Consider the following 13,047-nt stretch of genomic DNA (forward strand, 5'->3'; position numbering starts at 1 on the left):
CCCACAGATTCAGGATTCCAGTTGCTTCCGGTGCTCCTTTGTTCCCTGCTGGTGGTCCCTGTCCAGGGCCCCAGGGAGTCTGGGGAGGGAGGAACTGGTCACAGGCCAGGTCCAGCTGCAGGCACCCAGCCCCTGGCGGCTGTGAGGAGGAGGGGCTGGGACCTGACAGGGCAAGGTGTGGTCGGGGCAGGTGGCTCCAAGCTGTGCTGGCCTGCAGATCAGACACCCCAAGCCACACTTCAGAAGTTCCCCTTCAAGTCCAGCGGCCTGTGCTCCCAGGCAAGTTAGAGCGTCAGTGTGGCGTGTCTGGGAGAAGTGGTTGGCACTTGGTTAGGGCCCCTGGCGGGCAAACACACGCCCTTAAAAGCTTGGGGCAGGGAGTGGAGAGACTGTCTAGCAGGGAGGGCACTAGCTTGATGCTACTGACCCCAGGTTGGATCCCCAGCACCACAAGGACCCCCCTCAGCTCCCTCAGGAGTGATCCCAGAGCGCAGATCCAGGAGAAAGCCCTGAGACAGCCAGGTGAGGTCTCTGCAAGAAATAAAGTACTGGGGGCAGAGCCGCCCCTGTAGCTTTGTGTCTCTTTACAGTCCCTAAACTCTGATTCCCCCCCGCGCGGGGCTGCCAGAGGGAAGGGTGCTGGAGCCCCGTCTGTACGCGCGGGCCCCACCCGCCCCGGCCGCCAGGGGGCGCCCGTCCACCCCCGCCCGCCCCGCCCCTGCTCACCTGTGCGAGCACGCACCTGGCGCCGCCTCCGGAAGAGGGACCCAGAGCGCGGGGACCTCGGAGGGAGCCCGGCGCGGCGGGTGAGGCTGGGTCGCCGGGAACTGGAACCCTTCGAGTTCCTGGTGGGCCAGGCCTGGGGTCCGGGTCGGGGGGGGTGGAGGGCGGGGCGCGCGGACGGGGACAGTCAGCGTGGGCCCCCTCGGGCAGGGGGGCGGGGGCCGGGCCTCAACAGTGACAGGTGGGTTGAGGTGCCAGCGGGTGGGACAGCGACGGGAAGGATGCCCCGGGTCTCGGAGCGCGGCCCGGTGGCGCGCCCACCGAGCCCTGTTGCGCAGCTGCCCACTGGGCCTTGGGAGGGGGCGTGCGGCCCCGAGACGGCGGGGCCCGGGTCCTGGACACCCCGGGGAGGAGCGGGAGGACGGCGCGTGGGATGAGGGGCGCGGGAGCGCAGGGGTCGGGAAGGCGCCCCCTCGGCCGTCCCTGCAGAGCCCGAGCTGGGGGCGGCCGGGAGGCAGCCGTGCGCTCCCCAGGGGCGGGCGGGAGGTAAACAGAAACCTGGAACCACAGTTGCCGGTACTACCTGTTGCCTCGCCCTGGCCCGCCCTGTGACAGCGCTGGGAAAGCCGCGCGCTGGAGCCTCCCTGCGCTCCCAGGCTGAGGGTCTGGGTCCCCGCCATGTGAGGGCCGGGGGGGGGGGGGGGGGGCGGGGCGCGGGGGTGGAACCCGATTCTGGAAAGCCTTCCCTTCCGGAGATGACAGGGGGGTGGGCAAGGCCCGGCTTCTGGGAAGGGTTCCCGGCTGCTGGGGGGCTGGGGGAGGAGAGTCCTGTAGGGCCTGGCCAGGGCCCCCGAGGAGAGAGGGCAGAGAATAGGCCCACTCATTTCCTGCTACCCTGTGCCTCAGTTTACCCTGGGGACATTAACGGAGCTGGGTGGCCGAGACACAGATCATTAACCATTTGGAGGCCAGCGAGGCCCTGGCCGCAGGACTGGGAGTGCCAGGACAGGGGAAGAACTTGGGGGGCCATTCCCACAGATGCGGCAGGCGCCATGAGCTCCCCGGCCGGGCTGCTGTCGGGGGCTGCCTCTCCCAGCGGCGAGGACGGCTTCTTCCCCTTCGTGATGGAGCGGCGGGACTCGTTCCTGGGGGGCGGCCCCGGGCCCGAGGAACCCGCCGACCTGGCCCTGCAGCTGCAGCAGAAGGAGAAGGACCTGCTGCTGGCCGCGGAGCTCGGCAAGATGCTTCTGGAGCGCAGCGAGGAGCTGCAGCGGCGGCTGGAGGCGCTGAGCGCACAGCACGCGGAGCGGGAGGAAGTGAGCGGGGAGGGGACTGCGGGGAGGGCGGGAGCACGCGGGGACCAGCCTGTCCAGGGGCGGGACGCGGGCTCGGAGGGCCTGGCTCTGGCCGCTTTGACCCTGGCACGGCGGGCGCCTCCAGGAGCGCCCAGTGACCCCCGGTCTCCGTCCTGACCTTCAGCTCTCCCTGATCCTCCCCATCCCGGGCTCTGGGCCAGCCACGCCTCACCCCGGGGCCCCAGCTGACCCAAACACCCACACCCCTCACTGCTGGGCCTCACCGCCCCCTGCCCACATGGCCCGGGCAGCCCTGTCCTTCACCACCTGCTGCCCAGTCGCACCTCCATGGAAGTGGCCATTGGTCCTCTGGCCCCACTACCTGCTGTCCCAGCCCAGTGTCCACTTGGGTCCACAGTCTGGCCCTTTCTACCTTACAAGCCCGCCGCTTCTCCCAGGGTCCACACTGCACCCGCCTCCCTCCAGACCTTCCCACCTGGGGCCCACAGGCCCAGGTCATTCTTCGGGTTTGCAGCTCCTCACTGGGCCCAAAGTCCTCCCAGATCCCCTCTCTGCTGCCCCGAGCCAGGGCCTCTCCAGGTCTGGGAGAAAGTCCAGTTTGTGCCACTGGGCCTTTGCACCTGACACTTTTATCCCTGGCCTGCGACCTCCTCTCTGCTCCTGCTGGGTGCTGGACATGCTCTGTCCCTCCGTGCAGCCTGGCTGAGGTCTGGGCCCCTTGCCTGTGGTCCTCTGAGCTCTAACTGCTTCAGGCTCATCACTACTGACTGCTGCCCTGGGACAGGAGCTCAGGACAGCTGGGCAGTGTGGGGATCAGCCACAACCACCAGGCGGCAGGCCTGCACGCTCCCAGCTCGGGGCTGCTTGCTGGTGCCCGGCTGCCGGGGCTAGGAACTTTCTGTGCTCAATAACTCTGTGTCGGGGCTGGAGCGATAGCACAGCGGGTAGGGCATTTGCCTTGCACGCGGCTGACCCGGGTTCGATTTCCAGCATCCCATATGGTCCCCTGAGCGCCGCCAGGAGTGATTCCTGAGTGCAAAGCCAGGAGTAACCCCTGAGCATCACCAGGTGTGACCCAAAAAGGGAAAAAAAAAAACCTCTATCCTTGGCCAAGGCATTGAGCCATTGAGCCCCTCTGCCTCAGTTTCCTCATTTGTGAAGAGAAGGTGGGCTCCAACAGTGAAGGGAAGGGAACCCAGAGGCAAGCCTTGCTCTGGGACTGTGGGAGAGAACCCACTAGTAATTGTGGCCGCGTGGTCAGCGCCGCCTTCCTGCTTCAGGTCTCTGATGAGTGGGGCCGGGGACCGGCCCCCCCAGACTCACCGCCTCCCCAAAGCTGGGCATCTGGGTGTGCCCGCGTCCCCCCGCTGGTCCGACTGGTTTGGGGGAGGGCGGGGCTGGCCGGGTAAATTAGAGGGAGCTGGTCAGATCTGCGAGAGAGGGGCCGGCAGGGGCTGGAGCTCGCAGCCCCTGGACAGGCGGGAGAGAGAGACCATGGGCCGGGGATTCAATTCGGCCAGACTCAGGCGCCAGAAGCGGCGGCTGCGCCCTCGGGCCCAGAAGCTGCAGCGGCAGTCTGAGGTGGGTGGCACCTGCAGGGCTTCCAGCCCCTGTCCGAGCCCCCGACGGTCGGTCCGGCTCCCTGGGGCCCTGCCTGTGTCACTGAGGCTCTGTCCCCGTCCTACAGCGGCTGCAGCAGGAGAACCACGAGCTCCGCCGAGGTCTGGAAGCCCGAGGAGCGGAGTGGGAGGCCCGGGCCGTGGAGCTGGAGGGCGACGTGGAGGCCCTGCGCGCGCAGCTGGGGGAGCAGCGCTCCGAGCAGCAGGACAGCGGGCGCGAGCGGGCACGGGCGCTGGGCGAGCTCAGCGAGCAGAACCTCCGGCTCAGCCAGCAGCTGGCGCAGGTGGGAGGCCCCGAGTCCTGCCCTGAGCCGGGACCCCTCCCCGGGTGGGTCTGGGGGCTGGGCCAGCTGAGCGGTCCCCTGCTTCCCAGGCCTCCCAGACGGAGCAGGAGCTGCAGCGCGAGCTGGACGGCCTTCGTGGGCAGTGCCAGGCGCAGGCCCTCGCAGGGGCAGAGCTACGGGCACGGCTGGAGAGTCTGCAGGGGGAGGTGAGTGCCGGGCAGGAAAGCGGGCAGGGGCTCTGGGTGGCCAGCACCCCTGCAACCCCCTCATGCTCCCTCCAGCACAGCTCTGGGACTCCATTAACCTGCAGCCCCCTCAGATCCCTCCTTTTAGCTCCCTGCAGCCCCCTCAGATCCCTCCAGCCCCCTGCAGCCCCCTGAGATCCCTCCTTCTAGCTCCCTGCATCCCCCTCAGATCCCTCCAGCCCCCTCCAGCTCCCTGCAGCCCCCCTCCCCCCAGCCACCTTCCGGCACCCTCCATCTCTGGGCCTTCCCCAGAACCAGATGCTGCAGAGCCGCCGGCAAGACCTGGAGGCGCAGATCCGAGGTCTGAGGGAGGAGGTGGAGCAGGGCCAGGGCCGGCTGCGGGCGAACCATGAGGAGCTGCTGCTGCTGCGGCGGGAGAGGCGGGAGCACACCCTAGAGGTGACTGGGGCCCCGGGGCGTGGGGGCAGCGCAGGGGCTCTGGGGCTCTGTGGAGACACTGAAGAAAGCGGGGTCTGCTCGCAGAACCGTGGGGTGCCCGCGCTCGGGCAGGGAGGCTGGGAAGGAGGAACAGGCGAGAGAGCTCAGCAGTCGCCGTCTTGGCGTCCCATTGCCCGGCTCTTATCGCCGCACCCCTAATAGTGTGGGGCAGCTGGGCTCTGTTTCCCCGTCTGCGGGGGCTGGTACAGCGCCCAGCTGGAGAGGATGCCAGGGTGCCGGGAGAAGGCTGACCGGTCGGGGGAGAGGCGGGGCTCTGGGCGACGCCGGGACCGGACCGGGCGGGGCGCGGGGAGACTGAAGGCCCCGGGGCGCGGGGCGCGGGCGCGGTGCCCGGCTCACCGCGCCCGGGTCGGGGTCCGCAGCTGGAGCGCGCGCGCGCCGAGGCCGGGGAGGCGTTGAGCGCCCTGCGGAGGCTGCAGCGGCGCGTCTCCGAGCTGGAGGAGGAGTCGCGCCTCCAGGAAGCCGATGTGTCAGGGGCTTCGCTGCAGTCGGAGCTCGCCCACAGCCTGGACGGCGAACAGGCCCAGGCCCAGGGCGCGGAAGGCCGCGCGAGCCCCCCGGTGAGCCCCCGTCCACCCGCGTGCGGCTGGGAGGGCTGCGGGTCCCCCTTCCTCCCACGGGGTCGGACCCGCAGCACTTCCCTGACCTGCGCTGTTGGCGAACAGACCACGCCATCTCCGGAGACCCAGGAGCCTTGCGCGTCGGAGCCCCCCAGGAAGCGAGCATCCCTGAGCCCGGGGGAGGTGCTGGAGGAGAAGGAGGCGGAAGTGGCCCTGCTGCAGGATGAGGTGGGGAGGGCGGGATACTGGACGCGGGGCCCCTCCCGGCGGCAGCGCCTTTTCCATCTATGCCCGCTAGCCCTCGCCCGCGGATTCCCCGCTACCCGGATCGCCCTTCACCCTAACAATTTTGTCATGCTTCGAGAGCTCATGCATATGCCACCTCGTCCCAGGAGACTTCTGAGATCCACATGCCCACTCCCCGTCCCTATACCACCCAGCACGTCCCGCCCCACTCCATAGCAGCCTACGGGCGCAGGGCCACAGCGGCCTGGAGCCCCGGCTTCGGAGAAGCGCAGGGGCGGGGAGACCCAGGGGTCCACCTGCCTGTGTCCCCTCCCCTCCCCGCAGATCGCTCTGCAACGGACAGAGCTACAGGCCCTGCGCGAGGAGCTGCAGAGGCAGAAGGAGCTGCGGGCGCAGGAGGACCCCGAGGCGGCGCTAAGCAGCGCCCTCTCGGACCGGGACGAGGCTGTGAGCAAGTGAGCCTCTGCGCCCCCGCACGGCCCTGGCGGGGCTACCGCCCCCAGGGGCCCCGGTGGGGTCCAGAAGCACCCCGCCGCCCCTGCGCGCCAGGCCCAGCCCCTGACTGCTCTCGCGTCTCCCCGCAGGGCGCTCGAGCTGAGCCTGGAGCTCAGCCGCGTGTCGCTGGAGCGGGACTCCCTGTCGCGGGAGCTGTTTCGCGCCATTCGCCAGAAGGTGGCGCTGACGCAGGAGCTGGAGGCCTGGCAGGTGCGGGGCGGGCCCGAGGGGGCGGGGCCCGAGGGCGGGGCGGGCCCGCGGCTGACACGCCCCCCGCCCCGCCCAGGACGACATGCAGGTGGTCATCGGGCAGCAGCTGCTGTCGCAGCGCCAGAAGGAGCTGAGCAGCCCGGGGCCCGCGCCCCGCCGCGCCGCACCCCGCTTCTCGCTGCGCCTGGGCCCGGGCCCGGCCCGCGGCTTCCTCAGCAGCCTCTTCCGAAGGACCTGAGGACCCTGCCGCGGGCACTGCGCTCGCCCCCTCTGGAGCTCTTTCCGCTGGCCAAAGGAGCGACGAGGTCTGGGTGGTCTTCCGGGGGGGTCCGGTGCTCTCCGGGGGGCCTGGGCAGGGGCTCGGACGGGGTCCGGCTGGGTGGCGGGGGCCGGTGGGCAGGACCTATCTACTTCCCCAGTCTCTACACGTCTGTCTTTTCGGGGCGCTGCTCCCCCCGCCCCGGCGCGCCCCAGGGCAGGGCTGGGCGCGGCTACTTATGTATGGGGACGGACAGTAATATATGAACCGTGCAGCAGTTGGCCTCTGTTCTTGGAAAGGAAGGAGGCGCGTGAAAAAAAAAAAAAACGGAACTTTTATTGTATAAAAAAAATAAAAGGCTGCAAAGTGGCGGGCGGTGCTCAGAAGGACAGGGAGAAGGCGCGGTAGCCCAGGTTGGTGAAGACGTCCACTCTGCAGCTGTTGCCCGCCGCTGTCAGGACCTAGAGGCAGGCAGGAGTGACTGAGCAGCCCACCGCAACCCCCCAGCTGCAGCTTCACTCAGAGGCTGCCCACCCCACGACCCCCCTTGGGCCCCCTCCCCTCTCCTCCCCCCCCTCTCCATCTCCCCCCGCCCCGCCCCCACTCGGGGCGCACCTTGCACTCGGGGGCTGCTGGCTGCTGGTTGAGGGCGAGACTGAGCAGCCCCGGGGATGAGCTGGGCACTTGGGCCTTGAGCTCCCCGCTCAACTGCCACTGGTTGACACAAGGGCCTTGTCCCGCCGACAGGATCTGCGATGATGGGGGAGGCGCTGTGAGATGGGGCAGGGCAGGGGTGGGGGTGCCACGGGGCCCCACCAGGGCCCAGAAGGCCTCACCAGGTCCTGGTAGAAGGTGACATGCCTCTGCGGCGCCCGCAGCGGGAAGACGGTGGTGGGCGTGGAGGAGCGCAGGTGCCACAGGGTGAGCGCTGGGCCCCCACCGCAGACCTAGGCAGAAAGGAGGGTCCCACACAGCTAGGTGGGGGCAGTCCCCATATGCCCGCGCGGGGGTGGGGGTTCCCACGGACCTAGGAGAGGGGCCCAGGCACAGACAGGGGTGTCCCCACAGATCTAGACATCTAGGCAGGAAGGGGTCCCCCTGACCTGGGTAAGAGGGACACCCAGAGACCTAGTAAGAGGGCGGCTCCGCAGACCTGGGCGGAAGGAGGGTCTCAGCCCCCAGCTTGACCCCCCCACCCCTGCTCACCATCCAGTCAGAGTCTGTGGCCAAGCATCCAATCCAACGCCCATTGTGGGGCCGTGCGCACTCCTGTGGGAAAAAGGCAGGATCAGGGGTGCCCTGGGCAGCGGGAGGGGAGGCTGTGGGCGCGCCCTCACCTCGTGCTTGTACACCTCGATCGTCTGGACTTCCTTGGCCGAGCGCAGATCTACCGGAAAACACCCCTGGAACTGAGCTCAAGCTCCCCCCTCCCCGCTCCCTCGGCCCCTCCCTCGGCCACTCCTTACCCCACAGCCGCACGGCCCCATCCTCGCCCCCTGACAACACCTCGGGGCTCCGCTCCCGCAGCGCCAGGCAGTGGACGTAATCTGTGTGTCCCCGAAGGGCCCGCTGTGGGGACAGCGACATCGCATCCAGACTAGGTCCCCGAAGACGCTAGTGTGCCCCGCCCCCAGCGCCCCCCCCCCTCACCGTGAAGGTCCCCGTCTCCAGGTCCATGGTGTGCAGCTGACTGTCGCCCCCCGCCAGGATGAGGGAGTTCTCCTGCAGGGGGGGAGGCGCAGAGGGGGTCAGGGCCCATCTGGGCCGAGGATGGGGCGCGCGAGAAGCCGGCTCAGAGGCCTCGCACCTTGGGGACGAGAAGCAAAGCGTTGATCTCAGGTGCTTCCAGGCTGGTCCTGGGGGAGAAGCCGGGGGGTCAGCATGGAGATGAGGTGCCTGCGCCCCGTGTGCCTGGGCCCGTCACCCTGAATTACCTGTAGGGGGGTTGCCGCCGCCACAGCTCCTTACAGCCCTTTGGGGAAGAAAACTGGGCATGACCTCACAGGCTCTCTGGGCGCGATCCTCACACCCCCACCGCCTCCAACTCCTTGCTCTGAGGGAGGGCTTGCTCCTGGCTCTGCACACGGGCCACTCCTGGTGGGGCCCTCTGCCGCTGGCAGCCCCCGCGCCCCACTCTTACCTTCTTGAGGATCTCCGCCCAGAGCCAGGCCTTCACCTCCCCGTCACCGGCGCTGAGTAGCTGTCGCTCAGTGGACACCATGGTGTAGACGGGTCCCTCGTGGGCTGGACGGGAGAGCAGCGCCTGAGCGCCCCACCGCGCCCCCTCCTTCCAGCCCGGTGCCCCCAGCCCCGCAGCAACCGCGCCCACCTTGGAAAGTCACCACGGGCTTCTTGCTTTCCTCCTTGGCCTCGGAGCTCAGGGCGGCCGACAAGCTGTGGGGAGGGGAGGGGAGGCTGAGCGCCCGCGCGGGGGACGGGGGCGCGGGGGACGGGGGCGCGGGTACCTGAACACCGCGATCTGCCCGTAGTTATTGCCTGCTGCCAGGAACTTGCCGCAGGGCGAGACGCTCTGGGAGAAAACGGTCATGTGCAGGCGCTGCAGGGCCTGGAACACCTCCATCTGCGGGGAGAGGCGGCGTGACGGCCGCGGGGCCCCCGCGCGCAGCCGGGCCTCCCACGGCCCACACTTGCGCCTGGGGCCGCCCATCGGGACAACTGCGGGCTCGCCGGGGAGACACTGCGGGCTTCAATCGTCAGGCCGGCTCCCGGACACCCGGTCACGGCAGGGGGGCCCCGCGCGGCCGCACCGCCTCCTCGCCAGCCCCCTCGGCGATTTCGGGGTTCCTTTCCCCCGCCTGGGTCGGGGCACGCGTTCCACCACTGCCCGCGCCCAACGGCCGCAGCCCCCCTGGGGACCCGGACTACAAGCCCCAGAAGGCACCGCGCGCCCGGCTCACCTGACCCTGAGGCCCCGCGTGCGGCGCGGCTCGCTCCATCCCCGGAACTACGAGTCCCAGGATGCTCCGCGCACCCGGCGGCCTCGCGCTTCCGGCCGCGTTCGCGAGAGGTTCCCCTTGGCGGCGTCCCTCCGCCTCCACGCCGCCGGCCACGCGGCGACCAGCGACCGCCGCGCGCCGCCTCGCGTCTCGGGAGTCGAGGTGACCGCCGCGGGAGTTGGCCGGCGCTAAGGCGCGCCCCGCGCAGCCCCGCCACGCCGCTCCCCTCCCCCGCTCCTGCGAGCGGCCGCGCCGCCGCCGCCGCCGCCGCCCCGCGCCTGCGCACACTCGCGGCTAAGGCCACGCCCTCGCGTCGATCCCGCCCTCGGAGGCGCCGCCCCTGCGGCCCGTATCCCACCCCTCTTCCCGCAGGACCCTGAACTCCGATGATCCTGCAACAGCCCCTGGAGCGAGGCCTCCCGGGTCGGGCCCAGCGCGACTCGCGGGCCGCCTCGGAAGTGCCCCGAGGCCTGGACTCGAGGTGTGTGTCAGGGGCCTGCCGGCCTGGCCTCGATGCCGGCGCTTTGAAGGGGTTGGGGACCGGAAGGGAGAGGGGCTGGCCGTGGATGGCCGGTGAGAGGCGATGGACCCAGTGCGGAGGTGGCCTGGGACGCAGGCGCTGCAAGGCCCCGGAGAGGGGGTGAGTCAGGCTTCAGCTGAGACCAGGGGCTCCAGGCCGCGAGCTCCGAGGGCAGTTCCCGAGATGGGGCGAGGGTGGGCTGCACCTGGCTCTCTTCTCTTCCCAGCTCCCCTCCCCGAGGAGCTGTGCCCATGAGCACCAAGCGGCGCCTGGAGGAGGAGCAGTGAGTTGAGGGTCAGGGCGGGCCCCCCGCTGCAGCCCCTCTGGCTGCCCTCTGACCCTCCCAGCCCGTCTCTCCTCAGGGAGCCCCTGCGCAAGCAGTTCCTGTCGGAGGAGAACATGGCCACGCACTTCTCCCGCCTGAGCCTGCACAACGACCACCCTTACTGCAGCCCCCCGATGGCCTTCCACCCCACTCTGCCCCCGCTCAGGTAGGAACTCTGCGCAGGGCCCTGCTTCACTCTGTTTTTAGCAGGTTGGCTAAAGGTGCCAGCTCCTGGGGACATGGGTCTGGGGAGAGGTGGCCCTGCCGTGCTTGCCCCAGCCCCTGCTGTCATTCCCCCTTCCAGGAGCCCTTGCTCTGAGCTGCTTCTGTGGAGATACCCTGGAAACCTGATTCCTGAGGCTCTCCGGCTGCTGCGGCTGGGGGACACCCCTGATCCCCATTACCGTGCATCCTCAGCTGGGGACATAGTGGAGCTCTGAGTGCCCCCGTGACCCTGCCCACCACGCAGGAGACTGGCATGCCACAGAGTGACTGGCTGCCCTCCGTAGCCTCCAGACCAGGCCTCGGCCTCAGGATCCGTCTCCGAGGAATGGGCGGGATGGTGCTCGGGGTGGATGGGCGGGCACCCCCCAGGAGACCCGAATAAAGATTGCTGAGTGTCACCCTGGAGTCGCAGCCTTTGGGGTGGGGGCTGCGGGGCTCCTCAGATCCTCCCTGGGAGACCATCGAGGCCAGGCCGGCCCGGTCCTGGCAGGCTGGCTCCTGGCTAGGCATTGAGAATGTGTGAGTCAGAGCCTCCGCCCCCACGGTGACTCACACCCTCCTCCTGTGCCACTCTCCAAACCTTTTAAAGTTAAAGCTTTTATTAATAAATTCTCCCCAAATAAATAGCCACCCCCCTCCGGGGGGCCGAGAGGGCTGTCTTGAGACCAGCCCCCCTAGAGGGCCAGCCCCTAGTGTAGGAACAGGTCCCTCCCCTCCCCCTGCCCGGGATGAAATGTCAGTACAGATGCGGGTGGGGCCTGACCCACAAGGCAGAGGGAGGGGGGCACAGGGACCCCTCTGTGCAAAATGCAGTTCCTTAGTGTCGTCTGGGAGAGCCAGCTCAGTCTCCTGTTCTTCCTGGAGTCACAGGACCGCTGGGCTTCTTGGCAGGTTCCCCCGAGGCCGGGACACAGGCCTCAGAGGTGATTCACTGTCCCCCCCATTCCTCCACACCCTGGCGGAGGGAGTAGTCTGGCCCTGGTGGTGTCTGGGGCACAGGGTTGGCTCCGGAGAATGAATGAGCAGAGCGGACCTGTCACTGGATCAGCGCCACGCCAGGGCAGCCCTCGCCACCCGTCTCCTCGATGGGAGCTGCAAGATAAAAAGTTTGGTAAGGGACAGGGGGACAGGCGCACTGGGGGGGGGGCTGCAGGGGGGGAGGGGGAACACACTTACTGGTGAACTTCTCTCTCCTGCGGCAGCGCCTCCAGACCAGGAAACCGGAAACTAACCCCAGCACGAAGGCCAGTCCCAAGGCGCCCCCCAGGATGGGCCACAGCAACCCAAAGGGGGCTGGGGGGGTGGCAACACCTACAGGCAGGACTTGAAGTCAGACCTCACACCTTGCCAGCCCCACCCCATACCTCTAGCCACTAAGAACCCCCACTGGACCGAGCCCTCACCTGACTCCAGACACCCCATCCCAGAGAGGCACCCGCAGCCGCCCTCCGCCGCCTTCCCACTCACAGCCCAGGCAGAAGTCGCTGTGCGGGCGCGCCGGGCACGACGCACAGTCCATGCACTTGTCGAGGTCCGCGCTCCAGGAGCTGCCCCGAGAGCAGGGGGTGGTGCCTGGGGAGGGGGCGGCGGGTCAAGGCTGGGGCGGGGCGCGGCTATTCTGGGGGCTGAGGTCAGGGTCGGCCGGCTCGAATAACGTGAGTCACAGGCGCCCTCCCCCCGCATTCCTCGCAGGTGACCGCAGGGTCCGACCGGGACTCGAAGGCACGGAGGGGCCAGGGCGCGGGACGCCGGGTGGTGTGGGGGTCAGGTCCCCACAATCCCCCCGCCGCCGGCGGGTGACTCACTCCTGGGCACGGGGCCCGATTCGTCTGGGTCCCTCCCCCCCGCATAGCTGGGCACTGAAGTCACCGGATGGAAGGGGCACCCCACATGGTATAGGGGCACAGACACCCCCCCGGTCGGCCGACACGAGCTCCCCAATTCTCGGTTCGCTGGACCTAGGCAGACCCGTTATTGACCAGTGGGGGCGTGACCCCTTCTCCAACCAGACATCCGCCCTCAAACTTTCCCTTCCCACTTCCGAGCCGACTTCCAAGACAGAGTCCCCTCCACTCGAGCGAGACAGGCGGGGAAACTGAGGCCCGGACTGCAGGTGGAAGCAAGAGGCAAGTCAGGGTCGACCCCTCTGGCCAGTGAACTCGGTGTCCAGGGGGCGTCTGGACCCGGACGCTCATCCCGCCTCACCCCCCACAGTTACTCCCGGCCCACCTGGCCCCCAGGGCCGGCTCCCCCGCCCCGGGGCCCGGCATACCTGGCACCCGCTCCCCGGCCGCGGCGCCCAGCAGGGCCAGTCCGAGCCCCAGCACGAGGACCCGCAGCTGCGGGCGCAGCGGGCCGGGAACCATGATGCGCGCACGGTGGCCGCGGGCTGCCCGTCTGTGGCCTCGGGCGGGCCGGGACACACCGCGGCGCCCCGCCCCCACCCCCGCCTTCCGGGGCGGACCCCGCACCCGGCACGCCCCTAGCCCGCGCCCGCGGCGGACGCCCCGCCCCCGGGCCGCTCGGGAGCCCCGCCCCGGCCCCGGCCCCGGCCCCGCCTCAGACCCGCCCCTGGGCCGCGGCCGAGCCCGGCACGTCCCTGGC

The 13,047-nt window shown here is 69.5% G+C and overlaps 4 protein-coding genes across 9 annotated transcripts; 2 read left to right on the forward strand and 2 right to left on the reverse strand.

The window, feature by feature from the left end:
• Positions 1–768: 768 nt before the first annotated feature.
• On the forward strand, positions 769–6,786 carry BICDL2 (BICD family like cargo adaptor 2). Of its 3 annotated transcripts, XM_004604385.2 has the most exons (10): positions 769–806; positions 1,762–2,039; positions 3,727–3,942; positions 4,032–4,148; positions 4,440–4,586; positions 5,009–5,206; positions 5,312–5,434; positions 5,777–5,907; positions 6,037–6,157; positions 6,234–6,527. In XM_004604385.2, the coding sequence occupies exons 2-10, from the start codon at positions 1,776–1,778 to the stop codon at positions 6,393–6,395; spliced, it is 1,479 nt and encodes a 492-aa protein (XP_004604442.1). In that variant the 5' UTR covers positions 769–806; positions 1,762–1,775; the 3' UTR covers positions 6,396–6,527. The 3 variants fall into 3 exon arrangements, with proteins under 3 accessions (XP_004604442.1, XP_054992345.1, XP_054992346.1); XM_055136370.1 differs by lacking the exon at positions 5,777–5,907 and having other exon boundaries at positions 6,234–6,786; XM_055136371.1 differs by having other exon boundaries at positions 5,009–5,434.
• THOC6 (THO complex subunit 6) lies at positions 6,733–9,467 on the reverse strand. Of its 2 annotated transcripts, XM_004604162.2 has the most exons (13): positions 9,335–9,467; positions 8,882–8,997; positions 8,746–8,810; positions 8,557–8,660; positions 8,351–8,388; positions 8,224–8,272; positions 8,067–8,138; positions 7,883–7,985; positions 7,754–7,803; positions 7,623–7,685; positions 7,253–7,363; positions 7,032–7,166; positions 6,733–6,877 (listed from the first exon to the last, which is right to left on the reverse strand). In XM_004604162.2, exons 1-13 carry the CDS (start codon positions 9,371–9,373, stop codon positions 6,797–6,799), a joined length of 1,026 nt encoding a protein of 341 aa, XP_004604219.1. In that variant the 5' UTR covers positions 9,374–9,467; the 3' UTR covers positions 6,733–6,796. The 2 variants fall into 2 exon arrangements, with proteins under 2 accessions (XP_004604219.1, XP_054992347.1); XM_055136372.1 differs by lacking the exon at positions 9,335–9,467 and having other exon boundaries at positions 8,882–9,308.
• Positions 9,468–9,715: 248 nt separating this feature from the next.
• HCFC1R1 (host cell factor C1 regulator 1) lies at positions 9,716–10,841 on the forward strand. 3 transcript variants are annotated; one of them, XM_004604164.2, is made up of 4 exons: positions 9,716–9,854; positions 10,120–10,176; positions 10,256–10,384; positions 10,523–10,841. In XM_004604164.2, the coding sequence occupies exons 1-4, from the start codon at positions 9,760–9,762 to the stop codon at positions 10,656–10,658; spliced, it is 417 nt and encodes a 138-aa protein (XP_004604221.1). In that variant the 5' UTR covers positions 9,716–9,759; the 3' UTR covers positions 10,659–10,841. The 3 variants fall into 3 exon arrangements, with proteins under 3 accessions (XP_004604221.1, XP_004604222.1, XP_054992349.1); XM_055136374.1 differs by lacking the exon at positions 9,716–9,854 and adding an exon at positions 9,996–10,013; XM_004604165.2 differs by lacking the exon at positions 10,120–10,176.
• Positions 10,842–11,024: 183 nt separating this feature from the next.
• Positions 11,025–12,904, reverse strand: TNFRSF12A (TNF receptor superfamily member 12A). The gene is made up of 4 exons (XM_004604166.2): positions 12,716–12,904; positions 11,911–12,015; positions 11,620–11,754; positions 11,025–11,535 (listed from the first exon to the last, which is right to left on the reverse strand). The coding sequence occupies exons 1-4, from the start codon at positions 12,807–12,809 to the stop codon at positions 11,480–11,482; spliced, it is 390 nt and encodes a 129-aa protein (XP_004604223.1). The 5' UTR covers positions 12,810–12,904; the 3' UTR covers positions 11,025–11,479.
• Between the last annotated feature and the right edge of the window lie 143 nt (positions 12,905–13,047).

The sequence above is a fragment of the Sorex araneus genome, chromosome 4, assembly GCF_027595985.1.
Source record: "Sorex araneus isolate mSorAra2 chromosome 4, mSorAra2.pri, whole genome shotgun sequence".
NCBI classification, from domain to species: Eukaryota; Metazoa; Chordata; class Mammalia; order Eulipotyphla; family Soricidae; genus Sorex; species Sorex araneus.

What these genes read in the sequence shown, in the direction of transcription:
- BICDL2 (XM_055136370.1), top strand. Translation starts at nt 1,776, where the DNA reads ATGAGCTCCCCGGCCGGGCTGCTGTCGGGGGCTGCCTCTCCCAGCGGC. An exon ending in GGCGGGAGCACACCCTAGAG is followed by an intron (nt 4,587 to 5,008) that starts GTGACTGGGGCC and finishes CGGGGTCCGCAG; the next exon opens with CTGGAGCGCGCGCGCGCCGA. An exon ending in TGGCCCTGCTGCAGGATGAG is followed by an intron (nt 5,435 to 6,036) that starts GTGGGGAGGGCG and finishes GTCTCCCCGCAG; the next exon opens with GGCGCTCGAGCTGAGCCTGG.
- THOC6 (XM_055136372.1), bottom strand. Translation starts at nt 9,084, where the DNA reads ATGGGCGGCCCCAGGCGCAAGTGTGGGCCGTGGGAGGCCCGGCTGCGC. An exon ending in TCGAGGTGTACAAGCACGAG is followed by an intron (nt 7,686 to 7,753) that starts GTGAGGGCGCGC and finishes TTTTTCCCACAG; the next exon opens with GAGTGCGCACGGCCCCACAA. An exon ending in CCACAGACTCTGACTGGATG is followed by an intron (nt 7,364 to 7,622) that starts GTGAGCAGGGGT and finishes CTTTCTGCCTAG; the next exon opens with GTCTGCGGTGGGGGCCCAGC.
- HCFC1R1 (XM_004604164.2), top strand. Translation starts at nt 9,760, where the DNA reads ATGATCCTGCAACAGCCCCTGGAGCGAGGCCTCCCGGGTCGGGCCCAG. An exon ending in CCCCGAGGCCTGGACTCGAG is followed by an intron (nt 9,855 to 10,119) that starts GTGTGTGTCAGG and finishes TTCTCTTCCCAG; the next exon opens with CTCCCCTCCCCGAGGAGCTG. An exon ending in CCCACTCTGCCCCCGCTCAG is followed by an intron (nt 10,385 to 10,522) that starts GTAGGAACTCTG and finishes TCCCCCTTCCAG; the next exon opens with GAGCCCTTGCTCTGAGCTGC.
- TNFRSF12A (XM_004604166.2), bottom strand. Translation starts at nt 12,809, where the DNA reads ATGGTTCCCGGCCCGCTGCGCCCGCAGCTGCGGGTCCTCGTGCTGGGG. An exon ending in GGCCGGGGAGCGGGTGCCAG is followed by an intron (nt 12,016 to 12,715) that starts GTATGCCGGGCC and finishes CCCCCTCCCCAG; the next exon opens with GCACCACCCCCTGCTCTCGG. An exon ending in CAGGAGAGAGAAGTTCACCA is followed by an intron (nt 11,536 to 11,619) that starts GTAAGTGTGTTC and finishes TTTATCTTGCAG; the next exon opens with CTCCCATCGAGGAGACGGGT.